This window comes from Protopterus annectens, chromosome 1.part1 (genome assembly GCF_019279795.1).
Source record: "Protopterus annectens isolate FY-2018-M chromosome 1.part1, PAN1.0, whole genome shotgun sequence".
In the NCBI taxonomy this organism is placed as follows: domain Eukaryota; kingdom Metazoa; phylum Chordata; order Ceratodontiformes; family Protopteridae; genus Protopterus; species Protopterus annectens.
In genome coordinates this window covers 237,448,112-237,474,340 of record NC_056726.1, presented here as the reverse complement: position 1 = coordinate 237,474,340, position 26,229 = coordinate 237,448,112, and the positions used below count along the sequence as shown (strand labels likewise).

General features: G+C 40.9%; 1 protein-coding gene across 1 annotated transcript in view; it reads left to right on the top strand.

Moving 5' to 3' along the window:
• SLC35F1 (solute carrier family 35 member F1) overlaps positions 1-26,229 on the top strand; it is a 1,996,989-nt gene that overhangs the window by 1,533,289 nt on the left and 437,471 nt on the right. Inside the window, exon 4 of the mRNA XM_044074280.1 lies at positions 21,020-21,179. Coding sequence (XP_043930215.1) covers positions 21,020-21,179 — 160 coding nt within the window. The remainder of the gene's footprint in view (positions 1-21,019; positions 21,180-26,229) is intronic.

Here is a 26,229-nt window from a genome sequence, read left to right as displayed (position 1 = left end):
AGACAATAGGTGTGGAATCAAGGGTAAAGGCCATGGAGGCTTCCTTACCAGACTCCTTAGTAGTGGGTACCAGTGTTGCCGAGGCCAATCTGGAGCTATTAAAATCATCCTTGGCTTGTCTTGTCTGACCTTTAAGAGCACCTTTGGTAGAAGAGTCAGAGGTGGAAAGGCATACACATGAAGATTTTTCCAACTGAAAGAAAGAGCATCCACTTTCCAAGCTGTGTGATGAAACCCCTTTGTGCAAAACTTTGGCAGCTGGTGGTTTAGTGGAGAAGCGAACAGATCTATGTCTGGAGTTCCCCATGACACTGTCAATTTCTGAAATACATGAAGATCCAGTTTCCACTCGTGGGGATCCATGATTTGTCTGCTTAATACATCTGCTAAGGAGTTCTGTGCTCCCGCAGAAACCTTGCCTGAAGAGTTAGTTGCAAGCTGTCTCCCATAAAATCATTGCTTGCCTGCATAGAGGATAAGAATGTGTTCCCCTTGTTTGTTGATGTACCACATGACAGTTGTGTTGTCTGTTAGAATCAACACCTGCCCTGGAAGAAGTAACTCCTTGAAAGCCATTAATGCAAACTGGACTGCTAACATCTCCTTCATGTTGATATGTAGATGCTGTAGTCTGGCAGGCCACTTGTCTTGTATCCACTTTCCATGTAGATGAGCTCCCCAAGCAATGTCCGAGGCATCTGTCGTTAAAATCTGACCCTTGTTTAGGTGACATTCCTGAGCCCACCACAAAAATTCTTTTTGAAGGCAAGGTATTATTTGAATGACAGTGTCCAAATCCTGGCAGTGCTGTGTCCATACATTTTAGCTTCCTCATATGCAGTTTGGCATTGGGAAGCACCAGAATACAAGATGCCATGAACCCTAATGCTTGAAGGACTGTCCTTGCAGTCAGCACGGACTGATGAGATAGTTGATGGAAGTAAAGGGATAGACTCTTTTGTTTGTCCGGGGTTAAAAAGGCCATCTGGGCTGCTGTATTCAGTCTCACACCCAGAAAGCACATGTCTTGAGAGGGTACTAGACTGGACTTTATTTAGAATACCCTAGGCATCTTAGCACTGCTATAACATATTCCAGATGCTGTAGAAGGTCTTCCTTTTCTTGAGCCAGAATCAGGCAGTCGTCCAAGTAAGGATAGATTTGAATTCCCAGTAGCCTGAAGTAAGCTATCACTTAGATAAGCCAAAGGGCAATGCAGAGAACTGATAATGAGAATTTAGGCACATGAAGGTAAGCTTCCTTGAGATCTAAAGTTACCATCCAGTGATCTTTGCCCAGCAGAGGTAAAAGCTGTTGTAACGTCAACATCTTGAACTTGGGAATGTCCAGATAAGTGTTGAGGAGAGATAAATCCAAAATTGGTCTCCACGTGTTCTTTCTGATACAGGGACTGGCTGAATGGCCCCCATCTGGAGTAACTGAGAAATTTGCTTGTGAGCCTCTTTTCTTTGTGGAGGATGCCTTTGAAGGGGCAATGTATGGAAATAAAACCTGTAACCGTGGTGAATGATATCCAACACCCATCTGTCTTGAGTAATTAAATCCCAATTTTCTTTGAAAAGAGACAGTCTTCCTGAGAATCTACTGGCAGCTGAAAAGGCAGGTCATTGGGTCTGTTAGGACTGACCCCTGCCCTCACCAGAAGTCTGAGCAGGTGAACTCCTGTTCTAGGCCTCTAGACCCCCTAGACTGGGAATCATAAGCAGGATATGTCCACCCCTTAGCAGGCCAATTTCTACTAAACTTGGTGGCTGCACCTGCAAAAATCTTTAACAGTTTGCATAGACTTAGCTTTGTCCTCCATTTTCTTTAAAACTGCTTCCACAGGCGAACCAAACAACACATCAGACTGTAAAGGAGCATCCAAAATCCTTGTCTTAACATGCTCAGCTAAATTCTGATCCCTCAACCAGGCATGCCAGAACAGAACTAGTGGCAGCCACGAGGCCTGTACAGCATCAAATGCAAAGAATGCTTACCCACTTGTTCAGACACATGAACTAAATCCAGCAACTCTTTACACTCAATACCTTCCGCCAAAGCATCCACCTTAGATTTCAATTGTGAAAGGAGATAATTTTGATATTTTAGCATGTGAAACTGACAACTCATGGCTAGAGTGGAAGAAGTATACACTTTCTTTGGCCACCTATCCAAAGCCCTTGGCTCTTTATCAGTGGGAACAGGATGTTTAACCACAGAGGCCTTAACACCGACTCTTAAACAAATACTTATGAGCACCCTATAGTACCTATCCGGTTTAACAGGAGCAGGAGGCAAAGAGTCAGGGTTCAGGCCTCTGCAAAACATCTTCCACCACATTCAAGACAGGAGGTATAGCTAAGGGCCTATGCTGGGGTAAAACAAGAATTCCCTAAGCCTTTTCCTGGAATCAGAGTAATCCTGGCCTTCCCATTTAAAGTGCTCCCTCATGGAATGCAGAGTCTCTGAAAATGAGAAATCCTCAGGAGGAGAAGCTGTAGGAGTGGAATCATCCACATCAGAATCAGAATAAGGAGGATACTCCTGCAAATCTTCCAGAAGACTCAGAAGCCTCTGAACACTGTTCAAAACTATCAAACTCAGGTTCCACCCTAGGCCTCTTATCAGGAGGGGCATAGAACCTCTAATCATAGTAATCAAATCTTCTGCCATTTTAAGCATATGTTTCTTAGGCACAGAACCTGAAGTGCTAGGAGAAGCCCCCACTGAAGCTAAACTTGGCCTACCTCTCAAAGAAGTTTTGGAAACAGAAGGAGAGGCTCTAACTCCCTTGGGAAGAGAGGGAAGAACAGTTACCTGAGAAGCCCCCTCAGCCTGGCCTACCTCCTGAGAAGGCACATCCTGTAACAGTAAAGTCTCTGCCTGAGACTCAAGAAACTCCTGGCAAAACCTCTGGCTCCACTGAGGACTGTCGGTTCATCAACCTTGTCCTTGCGCTTCTCGGAGCATCCGACGGCATTTTATAATTGCAACGCTTCCCAAACACTAACCTGGCACAGTCTAACCTTCTCTTAATAGTGCGTTTGTTAAACCTAGCACAAGAGCGGCATCCAACAACTCAGGCCCTAAACAAGGTATACACAAGGTATGGTAATCCCTATGAGGTATCTGTTTCCCACAAGAAATACAGTTATTCACTTTTTCTGACATCCGGTTAAATACTGAGGCAAGAAAACCAAAATGTTTACTTAGCCAACTCTGATTCGGTCTGAAACTCCGAGTTCAGAAAATTTCAGAACGCCAACCTGCACAAACTGCTTCTGCATCGGACCATGCGGCAAAAGACTGATACTCTGGTATTCGGGCCGACTGGACAGCGGACTACCCAATAGTTAGGACTGCAGCAATGTGGAACGAAGAACATCTTAAATCAGGAAAAACAGTTCTTATATACTTCTTTCAGGAAACACACATACTAAGTAGTAAGTTCAGAGTTCATCTTTATGATAACACTTTTGTATTGTTCCTTCTTTTAAAGCAAACAGTTTATTACATCCAGATACAGACAAGAGACAATTCACTCAACTCCCTCTAGCTTTAGCAGAATTTATCCCATAGGCAATTAATTCTTCTCATACCAAATAGCCTCAAACATTTTATAACACTTCCTCTAGTACAGGGTGTAGAAATACCTTCCAGTTCCTTTCCAGGCATAAAAGACTCCTAATTCTGTCCTTCAGGAACCTTTCTGTCATAGGCCACAGACCACAGTGCACTATCTTCTGTAGTACCTTTCCTCTTTTTATCATGTTTATAGGCATAGAAGCCAGGAAGGGTTGGGGAATTAATCCCTTCATGAATAAATAAAACCCCCTCACACAGTCCTTCTCCTTGGGCTATGTAACATTGCTGCTGCAGATCAGACAAGGGAGGGTAAAAGATGAGCTACCTTGACAGCCAAGGCTACCCCGGGAAGCCAGGCAAACCCAAGTAAGGGACCTGTGCTCTGACACAATGTCTACATCAATGAGTATGCCCTAGACCAGATCACATTTTGCACTATTACACTGAAGAATAATGCTTTCATTTTTTATGTACAAATTACCAGCTTGCTAATTTAAACACTTGGAATTAATAACAGTAGAGTTAAGCATATTTTACATAGTATTAAGCATGGCATGCACAGAAAGCAACACTTGGTTAACATTATTGTTCTTACTATACATACATTATATACCATAAACAGTTTCCAAGTTTAGGCATACATAACGTTATACTCAGTTTATAAAAAGTCTCATTTTGCATGGACTCTTATTGGCTATGCGTCCTCAATTTTACTCCAAAAAGAGGACTCACCAAATTTGTATGAGTTATTCACTGATTTTCCCTTTGTTGAACATCAAATGATGCCTTGGCTCCTGCCAGATGACCTTTTTAGCAAGTTTGAAATCTTAAGGGATGTTGTGTGTTACTTTATGGTAAATCTGTCATGGGCCCAGAGGAAATTTGATATCCGCACAGATGACACCGCAAAAAGGAAAACCAATCTATTCTTCTCTTCCCTTCCCTTCCATGAGTGTAGACATGACACTTCTAGTATCCTGTTCTCCTTTCTTTATGTTGATTTGTATGTTTAGTGCTTGTAGGCCATTTTTCTTCCTTCACTTTGACCCTTCAAAGGAGTTTACACTAGTATCATTCTCCTTCTGTACAGCTTCTTTCTGGTGGACCAGATTAGTTATTTCTTCTTTATCCATCTGTATAGTATTCATTTCCTGAGTATAAGACATGAACTTCTGTTCATAATTTTTAACCTTGATTTCCAAGTCTTTATTGTTTTGTTTCATATATTTAATTTACTTCTCTAAGCTCCTCATTTGGATTTCAGATTTATTAGGCTGCAGTGTTTGCACATTCACTTGGTGCTGTGTTTGTACATTCACTTGTTTAGTCATTTTAGGAAGTTTAGAAGCTGTGCAGTTGGACTCATCTTGGATATGAGATCCAATAATACATGCTTCTATAACATGCCTTCATCATTGGTCGGTACATAGTAGGAGCTTTTAATGACTGAGCTGGATTTAGTTTGCGCTCAAGTTTGTTGCTGTCTAGTTCTCTGTTTTTCATCTATGAGCGCAGCTTGGCATTTTCATTCTTCAGTTCACACTTCAATGAGATAAGTTTCCCCTGCAAGTTAAGACTTTTAGAGTTGCTGTATGCTTTATACTTCCTTGTACATGAATGCAGTTTCTACAACATCAGGCTGCTGCAGTTTTATTGTTCGGTTTGGTTTCACAAGGTGCATCTCAGTGACTGGATTACTCATTTTCTATTACAGGAAGACTCTGCTTTCTTGTCATAGAATGGTAAGGGAACCACGATTATTTTGGGGTCTTTTTACCTTTTTTAGTTTACGTTTTGGTGCAGTATTCCTGAAAAGAATTTGCATCAGATACACATAGTGAGTCTTTTGGCTCAGAATCCTATTACTGTACTATATTCAGAGTTAAGGATATCTATGGCACTTTGTACACTGACAGTTTTACTAAGGTTTGTTTCTGCAGCTTTGTGTTCATCACCCATTTTGTTCTATGACCACACACAACTCACAAGTATGTTGTGCTACAGCTAAGTTTTAGTGGGCTGTTTCTTTTTCCATTCAGACCAAGAAGATATTTACTGATCTTTCTCACATTAATTTCTTTCAACTTTAGAGAACTACTTTCCGTTTGCAGACCTGACACACCGGTGTAACTACTCTATGGTGCACCTTCCATGATTTTAACTTGTCAATCAATGTCTAGATCTTTTGCCACAGTACATTAAACAATGCTGTCATTCCTTTTGAATTTCTCTTACAGATTGATCTTTGTATATATTTACATGCAGCCTGTTCAAGAGCCTCACTAGTAAATGCCAACTGGTTTCCTTTGTTTACACTTTCAGATTTCTTTTGTTGTAAAAACTAGGCTAGAGTCTCCTGCCTTTGTCTTAGGATAGTGAATTTCATAACAACTGCATTGTTAACAGAAGTTTGTGGACATCTTTTAATCTTATTCTCAGTCTCTTTGAGGTCAGCATTAAAAGTGACCCTTTTTCAGTTTACACACCTCAACACTTTGCTTTTAAATTATGAAACAGAGGCTGCAGATCTCCTAATATTTCATTCTTATCACTATGCAAATCCATAATCTTATTTTGAGTTTGACTTCTCTTCTGTCTTTCCAGCTCACACACCACTTCTCTTTGCTCTTTTCCAGTTTATGCGTTGCCTTTTTCAGCTCTTCTAAAACAGACACTTTCATTTAGGCTTGTGTTAGTTAGGCCTTTTTGTGCTGCTCAGACTGTTTCTATAACTTTTTCATATATTGCACACGTCACCATATATTGCACATCTTGCTTTAATTGGTTAATGTGAAGATGTTTAATCTCGCTGTTCATTCTTTACTGATGGGTTTGGAGCCGATCCCTCAGCTCCAATACGGCCAATTGCAAAGCTCGAGGTCTTCAAATAGCTCGAGGCCAAGTCCCTATCCCATGATGCACCTAGAATTACCTCAGATCTAGTTTGCCGCTGCAACAGATCGGAGGTTCTGATTTAGCTCGGGCCAGTTAAGCTGTTTCTTCATTACTTACTTATTGAAAATTTTTGCTAGTTAGATAATTAGAATAGTTTAGGATAGTTGATAAAGCTCTTATAACTTTTCATTGTGTTTTCCCTTCCCATTTAGTGTGCTTTAACAAATTTCTAGTGGCCTCTTTTAGGCTTAGTTTAATAGTTTTTTTCTCAAATTACACTGTGTTATTCAGTGACATTTTGTCACAATTTCTACTGTTTTCTTAGATAGTTATAGTCATTTGCTGTGTGGTCTGTCTAGCCTTCTGAATTTTTATAGATAAGGCTTAGTAGTTTATTATTGTTGAAGTTGTAGTTTCAGTAAACCTTAGATAATTTTAGATAAGGTTGTTATTTCTAGCAGCTATCTCCATCTCTTTGCATAGTCTGCTTGGAATTTCTTATTGGGTGATTTCACATTTGTACTTGTGTGTGTGTCTGTGACTTAGCCTGCTTTTATTTAAGCCTTGTGTGAATAATTACTGTTGTAGTTTTTTGTGGTGACAGTAATTTTCCTAATATTACTATGGCTGACCAAGATAAGCACCCTAAGTCTGGCTTCAAAAAGTGCCCAAAGTGTGGCCAAAAGATGTCTTTTACAGACAGCCACGTTAATTGTGTTTATTGTCAAGGGGCTCTGCATTTGCAAGACAATTGTTCTATTTGTCATTCCTTCTCCTCGATGGGTCCTGCAGGAAAGGAAGAAGAAACTCATCGACAGAGGGTTGTTGAAGCCTTCATTTCAGGAAGCTTTGAGTGACCAAGATGGATCCAGCAAGTCCTCAAAGTCTTCCAAGACATCAGACTCGAAGAAATCGAAAAAGTCTTCGACTTCGGCTCCACTGCCATCGGAGCCGACAGTCTTTACTTTTCGGAGCCGGTCTCCAGTCTTGGAACTGGTGTCCGAAACGCCTAAGAGTCCACTTCTCCAGCACCATCCATAGCAAAAACGTTATTGGCTTTGACCCAAATGGCTTTGGAGCCGAAGACCCTTGCACCAACTCTAACTATTCCTCCTCCGAGCCATGCTGGTCCTTTGGAGCCGGAGGAGGCAGACCTGATGTTAGTGGAGCCATCAGAGCTGACTCCTGCTCCAGTGTCTTCGGCTCTGTGCACTCTGATGTCCTAGGTGCTGATCGAGGACTCTAGGAGCTGACACTCTCTGGCTGGGTCCAGGGAGGATAGTCAGACCAACTTGTCAGTTCCGACTTTACCTCTTGGGGCCCCAGCTCGGATGAGCTTTGCTCCTAACTCAGGCTCAGAGCCCACTGTCTTGGTGCCAGGGGTGTCGATGGTTTCTTCGGATCCGTTGGCTCCCTCTCATAGGAGCAGAGGTGCTTTCGATGCCATGAGGAGAGTCATGTCTCCTAGGACATCCTCGACCTCAGGTCTGCCTTCCTCCCCTAAAGTGCCTGTGTCTGCCTCTGCCTTGTACGTCCTCACCAAGCATAGAGACCCAGAGCCTCAGGAAGCCCCATTGGGTGGCCTCTGCTCTTCTGAGACCTCACCAGAAGCTCCCACTAAAGAGGTTCCCAGGAAGAGATTTTGTAAGAGGAAACATCTAGACTCCTCACAGGAGTCTCTAACAGCAGATACTGACTTAGATGAGTCAGAAGGGTCCCCATTGTCCTCCTCTGAGGATATCTCATTCGCTGAGATACTTGACATCCTTAGGCAGAGGGTGACTGGCAGTCCAAAAGCCCTACTGAGGATGAGTCAGTTCTCCTGAAGGCTTTTGGGTTTCAGCCCTCCACCTCTTGGGTTTCTCCGCCCTTCGATGAGCTGATGCAGCTGGTCTCACGAATGGCATGGGAGTCTCCTGATACTATGGAGCCTGTCCAAAGGAGGCCTAATAAATTTATTTCTGTCCCCCTTGACAAAACATTTTTAACAAAATGTGTTCCGGTTGATGCCATGGTGGTGGCAGTAACCACCAAAAAGGAAATGTCTGAGACTTCCTCATCTATCCATCCTCCTAACAGAGACTCCAGGATTATGGATAGATATGGGAAGTGCATGTTTAGTTCAGCAACATTTGCTCTGCATTCGCTAAACTATTTAACCCATTTTACTAGGTTACAAAGAGATCTCCTTAAGGAGTTATGAGATACTCTTCGGGGTACAGTAGCTACAGGAGTTTTTGACAAAGTTGCTGCCCAGCTTACTACCCTCAGTTCTCTTGTCAGCTCATCCATGCACCTCATCTCTTATGCAGCTGATGGAACGAATAGGGCAGCGGGTACAGGAGTTGCTCTTAGGAGACATTCCTGGATGTGCTTGTGTTCCTTCATGGAGCCCTTCAAGTAAGCCTTCGTGAACATTCCCTTTGATGGCTCATCCCTTTTCGGGCCTAAAGTGAAGGAAACCTTAACCAGGTGTGAACAGGACGGAAAGACTCTGTCTGCCGTCAGGGTCCGTTTTTCCTCCCCTACCCAACCCTACCCTAAAGGTCAAAGGGGAGGAAAAATGTGGTTCCGAAAAGCCCAAGAAGCCTTTCAGGACACACGTGGTGAACCCCCCTCTAGGGGCAGAGAAAGGGGCAATAATGGAAGATGCTGCCCTTGCGGCAGAGGGGATCCGCAACACCAGGGTGACAGAGATGACTTCTCTGGGAAGCCCTACCAGCATTCCTGAGAGGAGGCCCGACTGTCCTGCTCTGGAAGCAGTCAGGGGTCACTTATGTTTGTACCCATACGCCGGGCTCAAAATAACAAAAGACAGCTGGGTAAAAAGTATCATTTCCAGAGGATACTTCATTCCATTCGCCACACCCCCTCCAATTATAAGAAAAATCCCGGACATTCCACCCAGTTACAGGGAACAGGCAACAATAGAGGTCCAAACATTGCTAAGAAAAAGAGTCACACAACCAGTCCCAGCAGACCAGACAGGATCCGGAACTTACTCAAGATTCTTTTTGGTTCCAAAGAAGACGGGGGATTGGAGACCCATATTGGAGCTCAGCAGATTGAACCAATACGTAAAGAAAGAGAAGTTTCAGATGGTCACACTTCAGCCCATATTTCCCTTCTTATGGAAAGACAATTGGATGCACTCAGTAGATTTCAAGGATGAGTACTACTACATAAAAATGGCCAGACCATCCAGGGATCACCTGCCCTTCCCGCTGGGAGATAATCACTATCAGTTTCGAGCCTTGCCCTTTGGTCTCACTACAGCCCCTAGAGTGTTCACCAAATGCATGGCAGTGGTCACGGCTCACCTGAGGCATCTAGGATTCCAGGTGTTTCCATACCTAGACGATTGGCTCCTTACCACCGCCACCAGGCATCAACTCATTCAGGCCAGGGAGTCCACTCTGTCACTCTGCAATCATCTGGGCATTACAGTCAACTCAGAAAAATCTGCCTTGTCGCCATCGCAGCATATCGTTTTTATCGGGGCAGAATTGGACACCACCACCACCACACTAAGGCTTCCAATAGAAAGAGTCCTTCTTCTTCGTCAGCATGTCAGCATTCTGATATCAAAAGACAGAGCACCAGCATCAGAAGTTCTGACATTATTAGTCATGATGGCAGCAGCAATTCTAGCCATACCACTAGCTCGTATGCAAATGCAGATACTTCAATGGCTGTCGTTCACTCAATGGTCTTACCAAGAGCTCCCCATGACTCACACTATAATGATCACAAATTCTTGCAAAAAGTACCTTCAGTGGTGGTTGATCTCACTTTGTGTCACGATAGGAAGCCCATTTGTGCTACCCTCTCCAGCGGCCACAGTGACCATGGACGCTTCCCTGATAGGGTGTGTGGGGGGGGGGCATTTTCAGGGAAAGACTGCCCAAGGCACATGGACTGATCAAGAGACACACCCTCATATCAATGTCCTGGAGATGAGAGCAGTACTTTTGGGGTTGCAATATTTTCAGGACTCTCTTCCTCTGGGTACGATTGCGATTCAGACAGACAACATGTCGGTGGTCTGGTATTTGAACAAACAAGGAGGAACCAGGTCTTACCCCCTTTGTCGCAAGGCTCTCAGAGTTTGGAAGTGGGCTGTTTCCACCCAGTGCTTTCTGTTGACAATGCACATCCCAAGGAAATCCAACATGATAGCAGATAAACTGAGCAGGGCAATTTTGTTGCCCCATGAGTGGTCCCTCAAGAAAGAAATAGCGGACAGGATATTCCACAGGTGGGGCCAGTCTTGCTGCGACCTTTTTGCCAGTCACATGAACATGAAATGCAGAAGCTACTTTGTCCTGATTCCCCCTCTGGGAGAAGCCCCAAGGGACGCACTCATACAGTATTGCCCTCTGGGTCTCCTATATGCATTTCCACCAATCCCATTGATACCCAAGGTTCTACAGAAAGCAAAAACCCTGGGAAGGACCATCATTTTAATAGCCCCTCATTTGGCCTCATCAGATTTGGTTCCCCTTCCTTCGACTTCATCTTTTGGAGGATCCTTGGATTCTGGACCCAGTTCCAAACCTTCTGACACACCTGTCGGGGGATCTTCATCCCTCTCTGCAGTCTCTGAAGCTGACAGCTTGGCTGCTCCAGTTCCCATTATAGCAAGATTCCATAACCTCTCCAATGAGACAAAACAGATTCTTTTGTCTTCTCATAAATCTTCTACTAGGAAGCTATATCTTAGCCAATGGAAAAAACTTTCTATATGGGCCTCTAAAAATAATATTGATCCTTACCAAGCCCCAATGGCTTCCATCGTAGAGTTCTTGACTATGATTTTTAACAAAGGGGCTGCAGCAGCAACAGTTCGGGTTCAATTGGCTGCTATTTCTAATTTTCATCTTGGATTTGAAGGATTGAATATCATCTCTCACAAGTTTTCCAAAGCCTTTCTCAAAGAGACTTTTCATATTAGACCACCTGTGAAATCTCCCTATTCTCCATGGAATCTAAATTGTATGCTTTCCCAGATAATTCTTCCTCCATGTGAACCAGCTTCATCTTGTAATAATTTCTGTCTTGGAAGACCATCATTCTGGTAGCTATTACTTCTGCCACACAGTGTCAGAGCTTCAGGCTTTATCCACCAAGCCTCCCTATTTGATATTCCATGCTGACAGTCTCACTTAGAACAAATCCCTCATTCTTGCCCAAAGTTTACACTGAAACCAATCTCAACCAAGTTATTGATTTGCCAGTCTTCTTCCCCAACCATTCCAATAATTTAGAGTATATGCTGCACAAACTTGATGTTCACAGACAGCTCAGATTTTATTTGGATAGAACAAAAGATTTCAGAAACTCAGACCAGCTTTTTGTTTCATTTTCAGATGCCAGGAAGGGGAGACCAGTGGCTAAAACAACTCTGTCTAAATGGTTATCTGATTGTATTACCTTTGCATATTCAGCTGCCAATATGCCTTTGCAGCATAAGATTAAAGCTCACTCAACCAGAGCAGTTTCTACATCATCTGTCTTTTCTGCCAGACTTCCCATTGATAACATTTGTGCAGCAGCCACTTGGTCAAAACCTCATACCTTTATCACTCATTACAAAGTTGACAAGGCCTCCAGGGATAGGGCTTCCTTTGGATCCACGGTCCTGAGAAATATACTCGCGTGAGCCACCCGAGATTGATGGTGCTTGGGATGCTACCCATCAGTAAAGAATGAACGGCGAGATTGAACAACTTCACATAAAGAAGTTATGTACTTACCATAACGTTCCATGTGAGTTGTTCATCTCACCTTCATTCTTGCATCCATCCTTCTTACCCCCTCCTGGGCTGATAGATGACCGAGATGCTGGATGCATCCTGGTTACTCAATCCTTCTATACCTTTCTCTTGGGAGTGAAAGAATGACATATGGTATTGTTATACGCAGCAAACAAGATGTGAGGTAATTCCAGGTGCAATATGGGATAGGGACTTGGCCTCGAGCTATTTGAAGACCTCGAGCTTTGCAATTGGCCGTATCGGAGCCGAGGGATTCGCTCCAAACCCATCAGTAAAGAATGAAGGCGAGATAAACAATTCACATGGAACGTTATGGTAAGTACATAACTTCTTTTTCTCTTTCATCATAGAATCCAAACTTTGTTTTAACATGATCAAGTGCTCATGTGTTCTGGTATAATTTTGCTTAGACTTTTCAAGTTTGTTATTTTGCTTTACTGTTCCAGCATGCTTAAGCTTGGAGCATTTTGGATAAAATCATGGTTTCCTTTTTTATATTTCATTTTGGCAATTCTTTTGTTGTCTTAGTCAGTCAGCAATGTTTTAAAATATTGTTTCATTTTATTTCATTTTCAAAAACCACATCTTCCACATTTATTACTGACTCTCCCTACATAAGAAATGCATCCCCTGCTGCCTTCGCTTCTGCATTCTTAATCAAAGCCCTGCCCTTTTCTTGCAATGCTGTAAAACCCTTAGAGAGAGTCAAACATGCTTTTTGTAGTTGTTGTTGTTTTGCCCTTTATTATACAACCACAGTTCTTAAAATACACAACATCTACAGAAGGATGTGTAAGGAGTGTGCTAGAATATATTCCTTCCTCCACAGTGACTCAGCCAATGTCCTCCCTCCTTGAAGACAACACTTCCTCCTGCATGATCTGAGCCTCCAGCACAGATAAACTATGCAGTGTGTCCATGTATCGCCGTTCCTCCAGAATAGCTATGCCCATCCTCCATTGCCAGGACATTACACACCCAGCTGCTAATCAAACCTAGGTTGGCCACGTCATAGTCAGGGCTTTATTCCTCTATGCCATGACATTGATTGAATGCTAACAACAGTCATGCTTTTGTCAGCCATTGTATCTCATACAAGTTTTAGTTTCACAAAATGTCACCTGAGTTATGGCAAAACAATTTTGCTGCATACAATAACCACTTTTGCTGCCACAGGGACCTACTTGCGGTTTGGGGGAATGGTGTTGGGGATTAGCATAACGTTAAGGTGTTTACCTCACATACACAAGGTAAAAGGATTGATTCTGACCTCTGGTTATTGGCTAGGCACACAATAGTATGTAGAATGATTGCATAGTTTTTACCTATGAACTTTTTACCGTTAGAACAAATCTCCATATGAGCACAGGGTATTTGTCTTTCTTCCTTAGTTTGAACAACTTAATATGTAGGAAGACTTGATTTTTATAACTTTCATACAGTTTACCATAGTTCATTAAGGAGAAGCCATTTCAAACAATGTTCTGCAGGATTTAGTGTTATGTAAAGTTCTGTCACTTTTTAAGAAACTTCTTTTTGTACACCATTCATAACCCTTTCTTTTGCTTTCACTTCTCAACAGGCCAGGCTTACATTTTTCAAACAGTTCACACAATGCAATAAATTATCCCAAGCATATGTTTTTTGGTGGTGCACCATACCTCTACTTGCAAAAGATTCTCTTTTCTTGTATAGGCACAGGGTAACCAAAAGTATGTAGAAACATTACTGTGTTTATATTTGTACATCAGTACTTTCAGCTATTTCAAAACACTGTGTAACAAAATCTGTGAGCATTTCCTACACTTTGAGTCTCCACTGACCAGCACAATTTAAGCCTTAGTTCAGTATACAGTGTGTAGCCACCATTTCCAATACAGACATGTTTTCTCAGGAAACTAGTTAACAAAATTTGTGTTGCAAAAACATTTCTCACTTGTTACTTTAACTTGCTTTTATGTTTTTGTAACTTTCCATCTTCTCCACTTAGAGTAGCAGCATTAACTTTCAAGTATGTCGTCTAAAATTGCACTTTAAAGGTTATATACTTTTCCAGTAATAACACTTCACAAGTACGTTAGCATGCATTTTATTTTGTTTATTTTAATTTCCTGACCAGCAGTGTGCAAGTGGGAATGCTCGTTTTCACTGGGGATACCAGAAAAGAAATATCCATACAAATATAGTGAGTAAGTCATTTACAAACGTCATCATTTCTGAACACAAGGGCTACAACAAAAGTTGACAATAAAAAGTAAATTGTGACGTACACAAAATGTAGTAATATAATAGTTTTGAACTGAATTACTATAGAACAAATTAAGGGAGTGATGTTTGAGGCATTCCTGGAAGTAAATGCATACAAATTTAAGTAATTTTACAAAAAATAATCAATACGTATACATACAGAATTCACAGGTAGTATAAAAAGCTACATCTGTATTATTGTGGATGAAAGCACTTATTAGACATTATTTTTCCTAGCTAGTACATTGGTTTTATTTTCATTTAGGGTGAGAGTGAGCCAACATGCAGTGGAGTTTAGTCTCACTATTACTAGTAGCTGAACATTAATTTGGAGGTGAAGAGAACCTGATAGGGTTTGTGAAGATAAGTAAAGGAACTGCTTAGTTAAGCTGTGCCACAGTTACATTCACAGATAACCAACGCGAGATAAAATATTTCATTAACTGTGGTTTTGCCAGAAACATGTTCTGATGCCGAATTTTATCACTTGTCAGCAATGTCAGTGAGCATTTTCTGTTTACAGCTGTTACCAAGGCTCTGCATGCAAACCCTGAGAGAATACCTGTATGAATGCTTGCATTTTCCAGTTAGCGCCAATATTGTAACCCTCTACATGTTTGTCTGAGGTATTCATTGTTTCTTGTGATTTATGTGGCAGAGAAGAGTCTTGTGGTCGTAATTCTGTGCAAAACTAATGTATTTTGCATCATTTTTGGTACCTGTTAATCCCCATAGATATCAAACCTTACTGCCGTATTGGCTCATTCATTCCTTTCATATCCCCTTGTCAGAGAATACTGGATATGGAGATGAGAGTTAATGAACTCAGCCATCATCCTAAAGAGGTGTTTGAGATTTTAGAATGCTCCTATAGCCCTCTCCTCTTGTCTGATGAGAGCAATGCCTTGCTTTAGGTGCTGAGCTCCAGCATGGATGCACACTTCCGTATATAAATGATGCTTGGCTAAGATGTATGCATTCCTTGACAAGCTCAAACTACTGACTACAAGTATGAATGTGGAATGCCCTTCCAGACTTTTACCAGAGGAGAGTCATGCACTGACATGAAACCAGTACCACTCCCTTAGCTGTGGAAGCCAACATCATCCGCTCACTGTCATCCTCCCTTCCAGGTTCCTCCAGCTCCTGAACTTGTAACTGAACCCCTGTCATCTAGGTCACTGTCAGGGCTTCTTCCTGCACTGCCATGCAGGTTGTGTAATACTGATAATGTGGTGTCCTTGGACTGCAAAACAAGAACAATGACAGGCTTTTCGGTGGCATGCTAGCCAAATATTATTTATAATACATGTGGCTACGACAAAGAGTGATTACTCTAGCCGTCGTCTGGAAAAATCAAGGACTAAAACAGTTAAACTAAGCATTAAAGCATTATGTAACATTATCTATGCCTGCCAACATAGCTATAACTAAAATGTAACTGAGAAAGGGCCCTAGTAGTCAAGTTGATAAGCCTGTGAAGCAAATAACATAAACAAATAAATAAAAATGAAATAAAAACAGAGTGTATTTATTTATTGGTTTGCTTTGTAGGCTCTTCATTACCATAAACATGCAACATGGGACACTGAATCATTTATTTAGGGCTGATAAAATAACAATGACCGTTAACTTCCAATGAATTTTCCGCTATTGCTTTCACTGCTCATTAAGAATTGACTTCTACCTTGTACAAGGGAATTCAGGAAAACTCTGAAAGATATCATAAAGGACAGGCTGTTACATAAATAACTTTAATGAAGCCATATAACACATATAACACAGGCTTGTAGTCATACTGCCTGATGCATCAAGTACAATCGCTAATAGCTGGCAGTGTCAGCAACTTATTTATTGCTGCTCTCCCTCGTCATTATCAATATTATCATCATCCACTTAACTCCCATATCTGTGTAGAATTGGGGTGCCTCATCTACTGTCATCATTCCCCTCTATCAATAGCCATTTTCAAACCTTCCTCAACAGTCAGACCTTTCTATCACAGGTCTTCTGTCATGCTGTCAAGCCATCTTTTGGCTGGACATCCTTGTCTCTTGCCTTCTTCCTGTCTCTCCAAATCATCTTCTGCTTTCCCACACATGTGAACAAACCACCATAATCTGTTCTCAACAACCTTCCTTTCAATTTAAATTACTTTGGCTTTTGCTGTGATGCCCACTTTTCATTCTTTGTCCCACAGTGTACATCCTACCACCCATCTCAGGCACTTCATCTGTATCACTGGAAGCTTCTCCAGGTGCTCTGCTTTCACTGCCCAGGTTTCTGTACAATACAGCACTGCTGGTCAAGCCACTGTTTGTACACCTTACTTTTCAGTTTCCTTGACATTCTTCTTTCACACAATATCCTTGAAACTTTGTACCAGTTGTCTGCACCACCTCTCCTTCTAGCTATAATCTCTTTATTAAGGCTTTCCGTCTTCTCAGCTACACCTCTCAGACAGTTGTAGATGTTAGCTTGTTCCACTACTTTCCCTTCTGTCTCAGTTTTCAGCTTATGATTTCTCACTTCACTTCTATGACTACTGCCTTGTCTGTATATGATTTTATCCCAAGTGCCTTCGGTTTTGCTTTCTATTCCCCTATCATTTTCTAAAGTTGGTGTTCATAGTCTGACTGCAGTGCCAAGTCACATGCATAGAGCAGCTTTCTTGAACTTTCTACTCCAATGTGTTTGCTAATGTAATCTATCACCAGTGTTTACAGGAGTTGGTTCAGAATTGAACCATGATGCACACCCACTCCCACTAGGAACCCCCTCTGTAAGTTCCAACACTGTCTGCACTTGTGTCACTGGTTCTTTGTATGTAGCCTGCACTAATTCTGCCAGTGTTTTTAGGACTTTAGACTATCAGAAGACTGGCCAAATCTACTTTTTTGGGACCTTGTATTATGCATTTTCCAAGTCTAGGAATAGACTCTTTCCCCATCTCCAGCTTTTTCTGCACTATTTGTCTTACTACAAACATTAGGTTGGGTATATCCTGATCCGAATCTGAACTGCCCATTTCTCATCTTACTTTATACTGCTCTGTGTATTAATTTATCAGTCACACATTCCTGGATGTTCATTCAGTATGAGACCAGTCTAATACCTTGGTACTACCCACAGTTATGAATGTTCCCTTTGTTCTTATATACTGGCACTAGGATGTGTATTATCCAGTTGTCTGAGATACACCTTCCTCTCTGTACTGTAATGAGCACCCTCAGGAGTCATTTCACCTCTAACACATCCATCTTCACCACATTTGTTGTGACTTCATCTGAGCCTGCTGCTTTCCCTGATTTAATGTTACTTTTTATACTTCAAGGATTGGTTCCTCTTCCTCTTTCAATGTGGGATTTGAATGAAGCAGTACAGCTTCTCTTAGATTTTTTTTTCAATGCAGAAGCTTCTTGAAGAATTTCTTCCATCTGTCCATAATGTCCTGTGGACAGGTGAGCCATTTTTTGCTTCATCCTTTATGAATGGCATGTGATGACTACCTTCTTCTTCTTTCTGTCATTGTCTCCACCTGCTGAATCAGTTTCCAGAAGTTGGTAGTATGTTATGGTGCCTTACGGTAGTATCTTGGTATCGTATGCCTTATTCTTTGCTATTGTGATTGCTCCCGAAGTGTCTTTGTTAGCTAACAAGTAATCCTTCCTACTCTAGACTGTGGTTTCTACCACCTACTTCATCCAGTACACCCTCTTTCTTGTTGTCACTTTCTGAACTGGTGCATTCTGCCATGTGCTTTCCTTATGTGCCTTACTTCCATACCTGCCTCAGCCGCATATCTCTTTTAGAATCCTCACACTTTAACGTTTTCAAACATTGCCGCTCTTCTTCGGCTTCATTGATTCCCTCGTCTTCCAGGCATGTGAGAGTTGAGTATTTCCTTGAACTTCTGTGCTTTTGCTCCAGTCAACTTCCTCCTCTTCAGGTTAGTCTCTGTTGACCTTACAGTGATTTCTGGCCATTGCTTGCAGCTGATAGTGGACATCAGTGGTTTATGCTAAGGAATGGACATCTCTGGCTTGACCTCCTTATCCTTTCCTTACTAGGAGGCAGTCTAACTGCATTGCATGCTGACCACTCTTTCATGTAATCCTGTGACTGTCTCTCTTATTGAACCATGTGTTGTTCATGATTAAGCCATTTGCCAGACTGAAGATAAAAATTGCCTTTCCTTATTTATTCTCATTGCCCCATCAACATGGATGCGTGCAGTCCTGGTATTGTTTTCTGTCTGTCTGAGAATTCAGATCCCTCATTTTGTCCTATTTTCTCTAAGATGTCCTGCAAGTGCTGCCTGAATGTCTTTTCAGGCATTGAGGCAGCAATTGTAAGGTCTTCTATTATTATTATTATTATTATTATTATTATTATTATTATTACATGTATAGCTACAGTAGTTTTATCTAAAATTAAGCAGTCTTGGGCCTGCAACTTTTACTTTGTTCAGTGCTACACTACACTACTTTAGTTTGTCTGCCTTATGGCTAGGTTATCGATGCAAAAGTTCCCATGAACTATTTCACTTACCAATTAACACGTGAATAGATGAACTTCTTAAGCAGTTTTAAAACGTATGTGCTTGGCTCATCTTTCTATTCCCCCAGTCTACTGCATTGCTTTATCTCTCCCTTGTGGATGAAAAGTCCAGCTTCACTGTCTTTTCCAACTTAACTTGCATTAATTCCCCACAGATGTTTTTTCCTCATAGCAACATTTTTCTTCCACCTGTATTATTCCAGAAACTGCTTTTTATCCTGCTGTCTCTGAGTGGGTTTGTGTCATTTAACTTTATGACACAGTGCAGGCTGTTGCTTTGCCACATACCTCACTGAGTAGCTTTGCCTGCATGTGCTTTTTTTTCAAATCCTGATTGGTAGCGCAATGGCAGCCTTGGGTACATGATGAAAAGCCATCATTATACAGTGGTGTGTAAGCCACGTGTAACCTCTATGTACATTACAAAGTACTTACAGTCTAGAGTTCCCATTCTCCCTCTACATTACTAACATCACTGCTCTTTCTAAAATTCTTCTTCCTACCCCAATATTACGATTGTTCAGGACCAAGCCACCACCATCACTAATATAGTATCTGATTGTCCAGGGCTACCAGATCCCACCTCTCATACTTTAAAGTAACTGCTCACTGTCCAGGCACAGTTTCTTTCCTTTGCTTAAAGCATAATCCTTAGTGTCCAGGGGCATTAGAACTCATAGTCCTCCCATAAGTGCTGCTGGTGGTACACAGAGCCACTCTGCTTTGCTTTGACTACATATAGCATATCACAACAGTTCATGAGGATGCTGATACAGCCATTTAGCCAGAACGACAAATGCTACCAGGTTATTTTAGTGCTGAACTCCTGATGTAATCCACCAGCATGCAAAACACACCAGGATTACTTATGGCTGGATGAAAAGACAAGGTAATGAAAACCACACACAGACAATGCAGCCTTTCCATTGTCCTGTCAGTGAGGTACATCTGAAAAATGCAGAGTTACAGACTGGAGGCCCAGAAGCATTGCATATTACTTTGAGCTGTCCACCTTAATGCTATGGCATGCAGTCAGCCTCAGTGCCATGAATCTTCACATATTTAACAGCAGAATAACTTTACATAATAGCAAAAGGCTCATTCTTACTCAGTTGTGCTGTACTCTTTGGCAGATGGAAAATGAACTGAAATTCCTTACCACATTTTTATTACTTTTGTTATTGTCTCTGTAGAGATACTTTTGTAAACAAATGTAGCACAAATGTACTCTGTAAAAATGAAATAAACAGTTTATTATTTATAACAGTTATATGATGTAGTTTTGTGTACTTTGTTAATATGTTTTTACTTTAATGTCATCGCTATACTTCTTTGTTTCTCCCCCTCTGTGTTCTTTCACTCAGGCTGTCTTATTTTTCACTTCACATGTCTGGATCAGCATTATTAATGGAGGTAGGGAAGTGTCAGACCTTCAGGTAAAGTGATGGACTGTGACAGTCCGCAAGGCTGATGAGACCATGAATCTGTTAAGGGAAGAGAAGATGCATTTTTATTCAATCTATCTCATTTATCTGTCATCACTGTGCCTGGAAAAGGAGCCCAGGTGTGCTACTGACATTGAAGAATGACAGAGGCATATACATTGTGAACCAAGGAGCATCATTTGTAGATCTGGGACACTCCAGATGGTGAGGAGCTTGCACTTGCTAACTTTAAATTGCTCCTTGTATTCAAGCTATAGAATACTGGTAGTATGTTGGCCTAACAACAATCACTGCTAGCAATAAACACAAGAATTAAGAACAAGTCAGCTATTACATGAATAATAATAAATGCCTTCCAACCTTTAATACCAGTTCTTTGACTTGAGGCTTGGATGAATTTTGCTGGCAGAATTTGCTGATAGTAGTTAAGCAGTGGATGAAATGTGGTATTTTGTCTGCCTACGGTAGTGGCTGATGACTTACAGTTTTCATTTTTTTCTTTTCCAGCTTTTAGACTGTTTTGTTATCCCGGTGGTGCTGTTATTGTCATGGTTCTTCCTGTTGGTGAGGTACAAGGCAGTTCACTTCATTGGAGTCGGTGTGTGCCTACTGGGGATGGGGTGCATGGTGGGAGCTGATGTCCTCGTAGGACGACAGCAGGGGGCAGGTGAGTGATCCAAATCATCATTCATTTTAATATACTTCGTCGGTTGACAACTTGCAAACAAAAATGTCACCACTTGCAGAGGATTGAGCATGCACTGTTCTAATGTGTCTCTCCTTTTTGAAGAAATTGCATTTACTTTGGCATGAAGTACTTAGAAACCTATATGAAATATTTATTCTCTGTGTAATTTAACATCATAATGCTTGAGGAAAATAATAAAACATTAATGATGTGAGAAGTGTGCCTAAAACTGCAGATAAAATGTATTACCTGTAAAAACCATAAATTTACTCTGCAAAACGTAGACTCTTACTGTTTGGTGTTGTTTTTCCTTTTTTCCTTTTGCAGTATTTAGTGACGAACACAAGTAACAAGTCACAAACATACATGATTCAGCCTGTCATAGTGCTTTAAATGAAAGCTATACGTATACTGTACTGTATTGGGCTGGTGTGCTATAACAAAGTATGAACAAGAAACACTGGAACAGTCATTTTTATAAATACAGTACTAGATTGTTGTAGAAATTAATCTGTGAGCCTACAAAATGAAATGGGCTGAATGCTCCTCTGTTCAGGTCATCAGGCTGAGTGGCATTGTGGAGTTTGTGCAAGAATCTGCACATGTTGTACTGAAAACTATTATGGCTTTGACATATTACTCTAATGGTACAGAGAACTGAGGTGCAGAGAGACATAACATCTTCATTTCTGTTGACTTGGGCTCAGGAATGATCTATACATGATCAATAAAGAATCTAATGGCAGAAGCTGAAGCATTTAGACCCAGCAGTCATGCTTTTGGTGAAACCTTGTATTGAGAGAGGAAGAAGCTACTTCATTTATGGCTAGCCACCAGTACTGCAAAAGGAGACAGTAAGAGAAAGAGAGAGAGATAGAGTGTGTGTGTGTGTGTGTGTGTGTGTGTGTGTGTGTGTGTGTGTGTGAGTGTGTGTGTGTATGTGCATGTGTGTGCGTGTGTGTGTGTGTGTGTGTGTGTGTGTGTGTGTGTGTGTGTGTGTGTGTGTGTGTGTGTGTGTGTGTGTGTGTGTGTGTGTGTGTGTGTGTGTGTGTATGTGCTGTGGTCTGAGAAAGGACTGAAGAAACACAAGAACAATGAATATATAGGTTCATGGGTAAGTACTAGGCTAGCTGTCCCTTTGGGCCATTTTAAGCCGAGCAGATTTTCCTTTCAATGTTAAAATATAATCCTGTACTTGTATCAGCGAGGTAAACACCTTAACCATATATCAACACCCATGATGCCTTGGCTTCTTTGTATAAGAGGGGTTGTGAGTCTCTAATATCCCACTCACCAACAACACGCGTGTGAACAGACCTTTACTGTTACAATAACAGGACATTATTTTTAGTAGGTGAAGACAGACACAGCACACCTCCTGAGCTGTTCGCAGTAACTCAGAGTCCAGTCATTTGCTTCAGAACATTCAACAATATATGCAAGGCACGGAGTTTGTCTTTTCCATCTTATTGTCTGCTATCAGTATGTTATGGCTAGGAGGCATTATGCCTTAAGGTGATGGAGGCTATGAGATGGACAGCAAAGCAACGTGACTGCAGCCCTCTACTGAAAAAGGGGTGTGATGTAGAACACCTGCTACTCCTTGGTAAAATAATAGATGGTGTTTTGGAGGTAGCTGAAACTAGGTGTTTGACATTCCCTGTCTAATGGCAGTTGTATGCCTAATAGAAATGCCGGCCTATGCATTTTAAGTTGGTATTGCATTCTACTTTCTCTTCTCAGGGCTGTACTTTAAGAGCATCCTTATGCTGAAATATCAGTTTGTATACCAGGAACACAAGCTGAGCAATAGAACATACTGTCATAATTAAGGTGATACTAAAATATCTAGGAAGTAAGCTCTTTACTGAATGCAATACTTTTTTTTTTTGTTGAAGTTATATACCAAATCCTTCAAGATAGATTTTGCTTTGTTACAGTTTTTATCTTTGATTAAAAAAATAGCTAATAAATCAGAAAGACAAAACACTGGTTTTCTGCCATAGAAATAATATGACTTCACATATACTGTGTTATATAGATCAGAGGTGTAACTATTTATTCTTGCACCCAGTGCGATTCATCAATTTGACACCCCCCTCAACTTTAAGCTGAGAATCAAAAACAAAACGTTCTCCCCTTTTAAATTGTATCAGTTTGCTATAAATGTAGCAAGCAGCTGCTACAGTTTATGCCACACACACACACACACACACACACACACACACACACACACACACACACACACACACACACACACACACACACACACACACACACACACACACACACACACACACACACCACTTCAGCACTTTACTTCTGACCATAAATGCAATACCAACATTTAGTGCCATTAATGCTCTGAAGACCAATTAGGATTTGCTGATCGCACCCTGGGCAGCTGCTCCCTTTGCCCCACCCTAGCTACTCCTGTCATGTAGATTGTAAATATCCTTCATTTGAAACAATACAGTCTGTTTTGTCATTGAATTCCTCAGTGCCAACAGAGAAAAAAATATCTCAGATTGATGCATTGAGATTATTATCGATGTTCAGTTGGTGATAGTTTTTCACTGTTTAAAATGTTCTTTTGCATCTTTAAATTAAAGTAAACATTATTGCATTTAAGAGGAGCACACCTTTTATTTATGGTGGGGGAGGACGATTGGGTTATTTTTTCATGCAGTAACGGTAACGAATAAAAAAAATGATTCACCTATAATTGTGAGACATTTAAGGTTTAACTTAAATTATTTATTGCCTTAAGACTACTCAAGTGAGGTAGAATATCTTGACTTTCATTGCCTGCCATTTTGCTTTGGTCAGGAATGTAAGCCTTCATTTCATTATGGAATGACTACAGATAGTTTAACCAATAATTATTTACAACTAACAAATTGCACTTCCTCACAGAATTAGAAATTTGTTATTAGCTTGCGCTGAATAAAAGCTATCACATTACCTCCACATTTCAATGTTTTCTCTCAGCCAACCAGCATGGCACTTATTTGCTCTGTGCAAAAGTTAAGTTAAATATAATACAGTGTAGGGGACTACCTTTTCCTGTTATTTACAACACTATTCTGGTAGGCAAAATTATCCTTGGGGAGAGGATGGGAAATGTTAATTACTTTTATATCTTATTAGTAAATATTTTAAATGTTTCTACAGGTATTACAGAATCCATGATATTGTACCAGAAATACTTTCATATTACACAAAACAGTAAACATTACTAATTCTTAACAATTTCTGACATTTAGTTTGACAATAAAATTAAAATCCCTTGAATTAGTTAGCTGAAAAGATGGCATCTGTAAAATGATCTCATTAAACTGTAACAAGGATGGAGCAAAGAGGACAGCTGCTCAGACACAAGCTGTTTGGAAGTGCAATCGGTACCGGTGCTATGCAGTACCAACATCACTTTATTTAGCCACAAGGATGTGGCTGCTTCAGAAAGGAATGTCAGTACTACATTTTCTGTCATGGCACAGCTGAAGCACTGAAGCCCTCATTGTGGGGTGAGGAAGCTGGTTTTTTATTTGTAGCAAGTAGTTTACTATAGTTTCAGAGCAGAAAAACTTTTCTTTTTTTATTTTAAATTTGAAATTTGAAAGTTGAAAATACTTTTTTTCTCTTTCTTTTTGCTTCTCAGCTTTGAGTTGGGAGGAGCACCAGTTCAAGGAACTGCACATGGTGCCAGATGGCCTTGCTATGGTTCTGCATTAGCATATTTATGATCTTGGCAGAGAACCTTCTTAATCTTCTTGCAGCAGACTAGATATCACTGTACAGCGGGACCATCATGGATGCTGTACACCTCACCCATGTGTATGTGATTAGCTGGATGCAGTGACCATTGTTCATAATTCAGTGAAACACGATTCATTGGCCACATGGTGTGAGGAAAGCAGGACTTGTCCCAATGCAGGACCCGTGTTATGCCCACTCCTGGGGTTCTCTGAGTTTGGTTTCACAGAACTGTGGTTGATAGCAAGTGAGTCAGTGAGATTGTGTTTCATAGATAAGAACAGAATCCATTAATTGCACTGTAATTTCAGTAACCCACAAATGAATTGAATGACTAACATGAATTTCAGTTTTCAACTGTAATGCCATCAGCCTGGGGTTCCTGAAGATATAAGTAATTTCTAAGCCCATTTGAAGATAAGAAATAAATGTCAGATCATTCTTCCCTTGGAGGGGCTAGGGACTTTAAAATAATGCTACTGTAACAGGTTCATCTCGCGTAATGGAGAACAGCAGTGTAGTCTCCAAGACCAGTCAGTAAACTGTGGGGCTGTGAAGCTGTATAAAGTCAGTTTGGGAAGTATACATGTGACATGATTAATATCACTGCTTGACCTCAGAGGTCAGTGAGTCTGGATCCATTCAACAAGTATTACACAAATGTACAGCATGCACCATTTTTGGGTGGCAGATGCATTTCTAATTGGCAAGGAGATATACCTGAGCAGGCTTGTTTTGTCATGGCTAAACAGGTGAATAGAAAATAATTGACAGAATACAGGAAAAAAGATCAAGAATTTAAAATAAATGCATTGACCCTTCTCTGAAGGTTTCATATCTGCTTATTTTATTACATCCACTGAGTGACCTGTGTTTCAGCAATTTGTTTCCAATACCTATCATCATGTTGTGAGGAAATGTTTTCATAAAGCTACCTCATGTTAAGACACTTCTGCAGTATTATTTATTTTTGTTTAGTTATCTGCTTGTTTACTGGGTTGGTAGCTTGGCCCCAAAATCTTTTTCAGCTACATTTGAAGGTTGTTGAGTAGGTAAGACTAATGCAGAATTTTTAATGTACTTACTTGGATTTTGTACAAATAAAGACATTATTTAACGTAGCAAAAAGAAATGACAAAAGAGCTGAATTAAACTATACCAGGTATATGAACAATTTTCAGACAGTGAAAATAATGGAAACATGTACTCGGATTCCTGTTTTCTTTAGATTAGCCATAGTCTCTGACGTAGTTATATTTATGTTCTGAGAAAA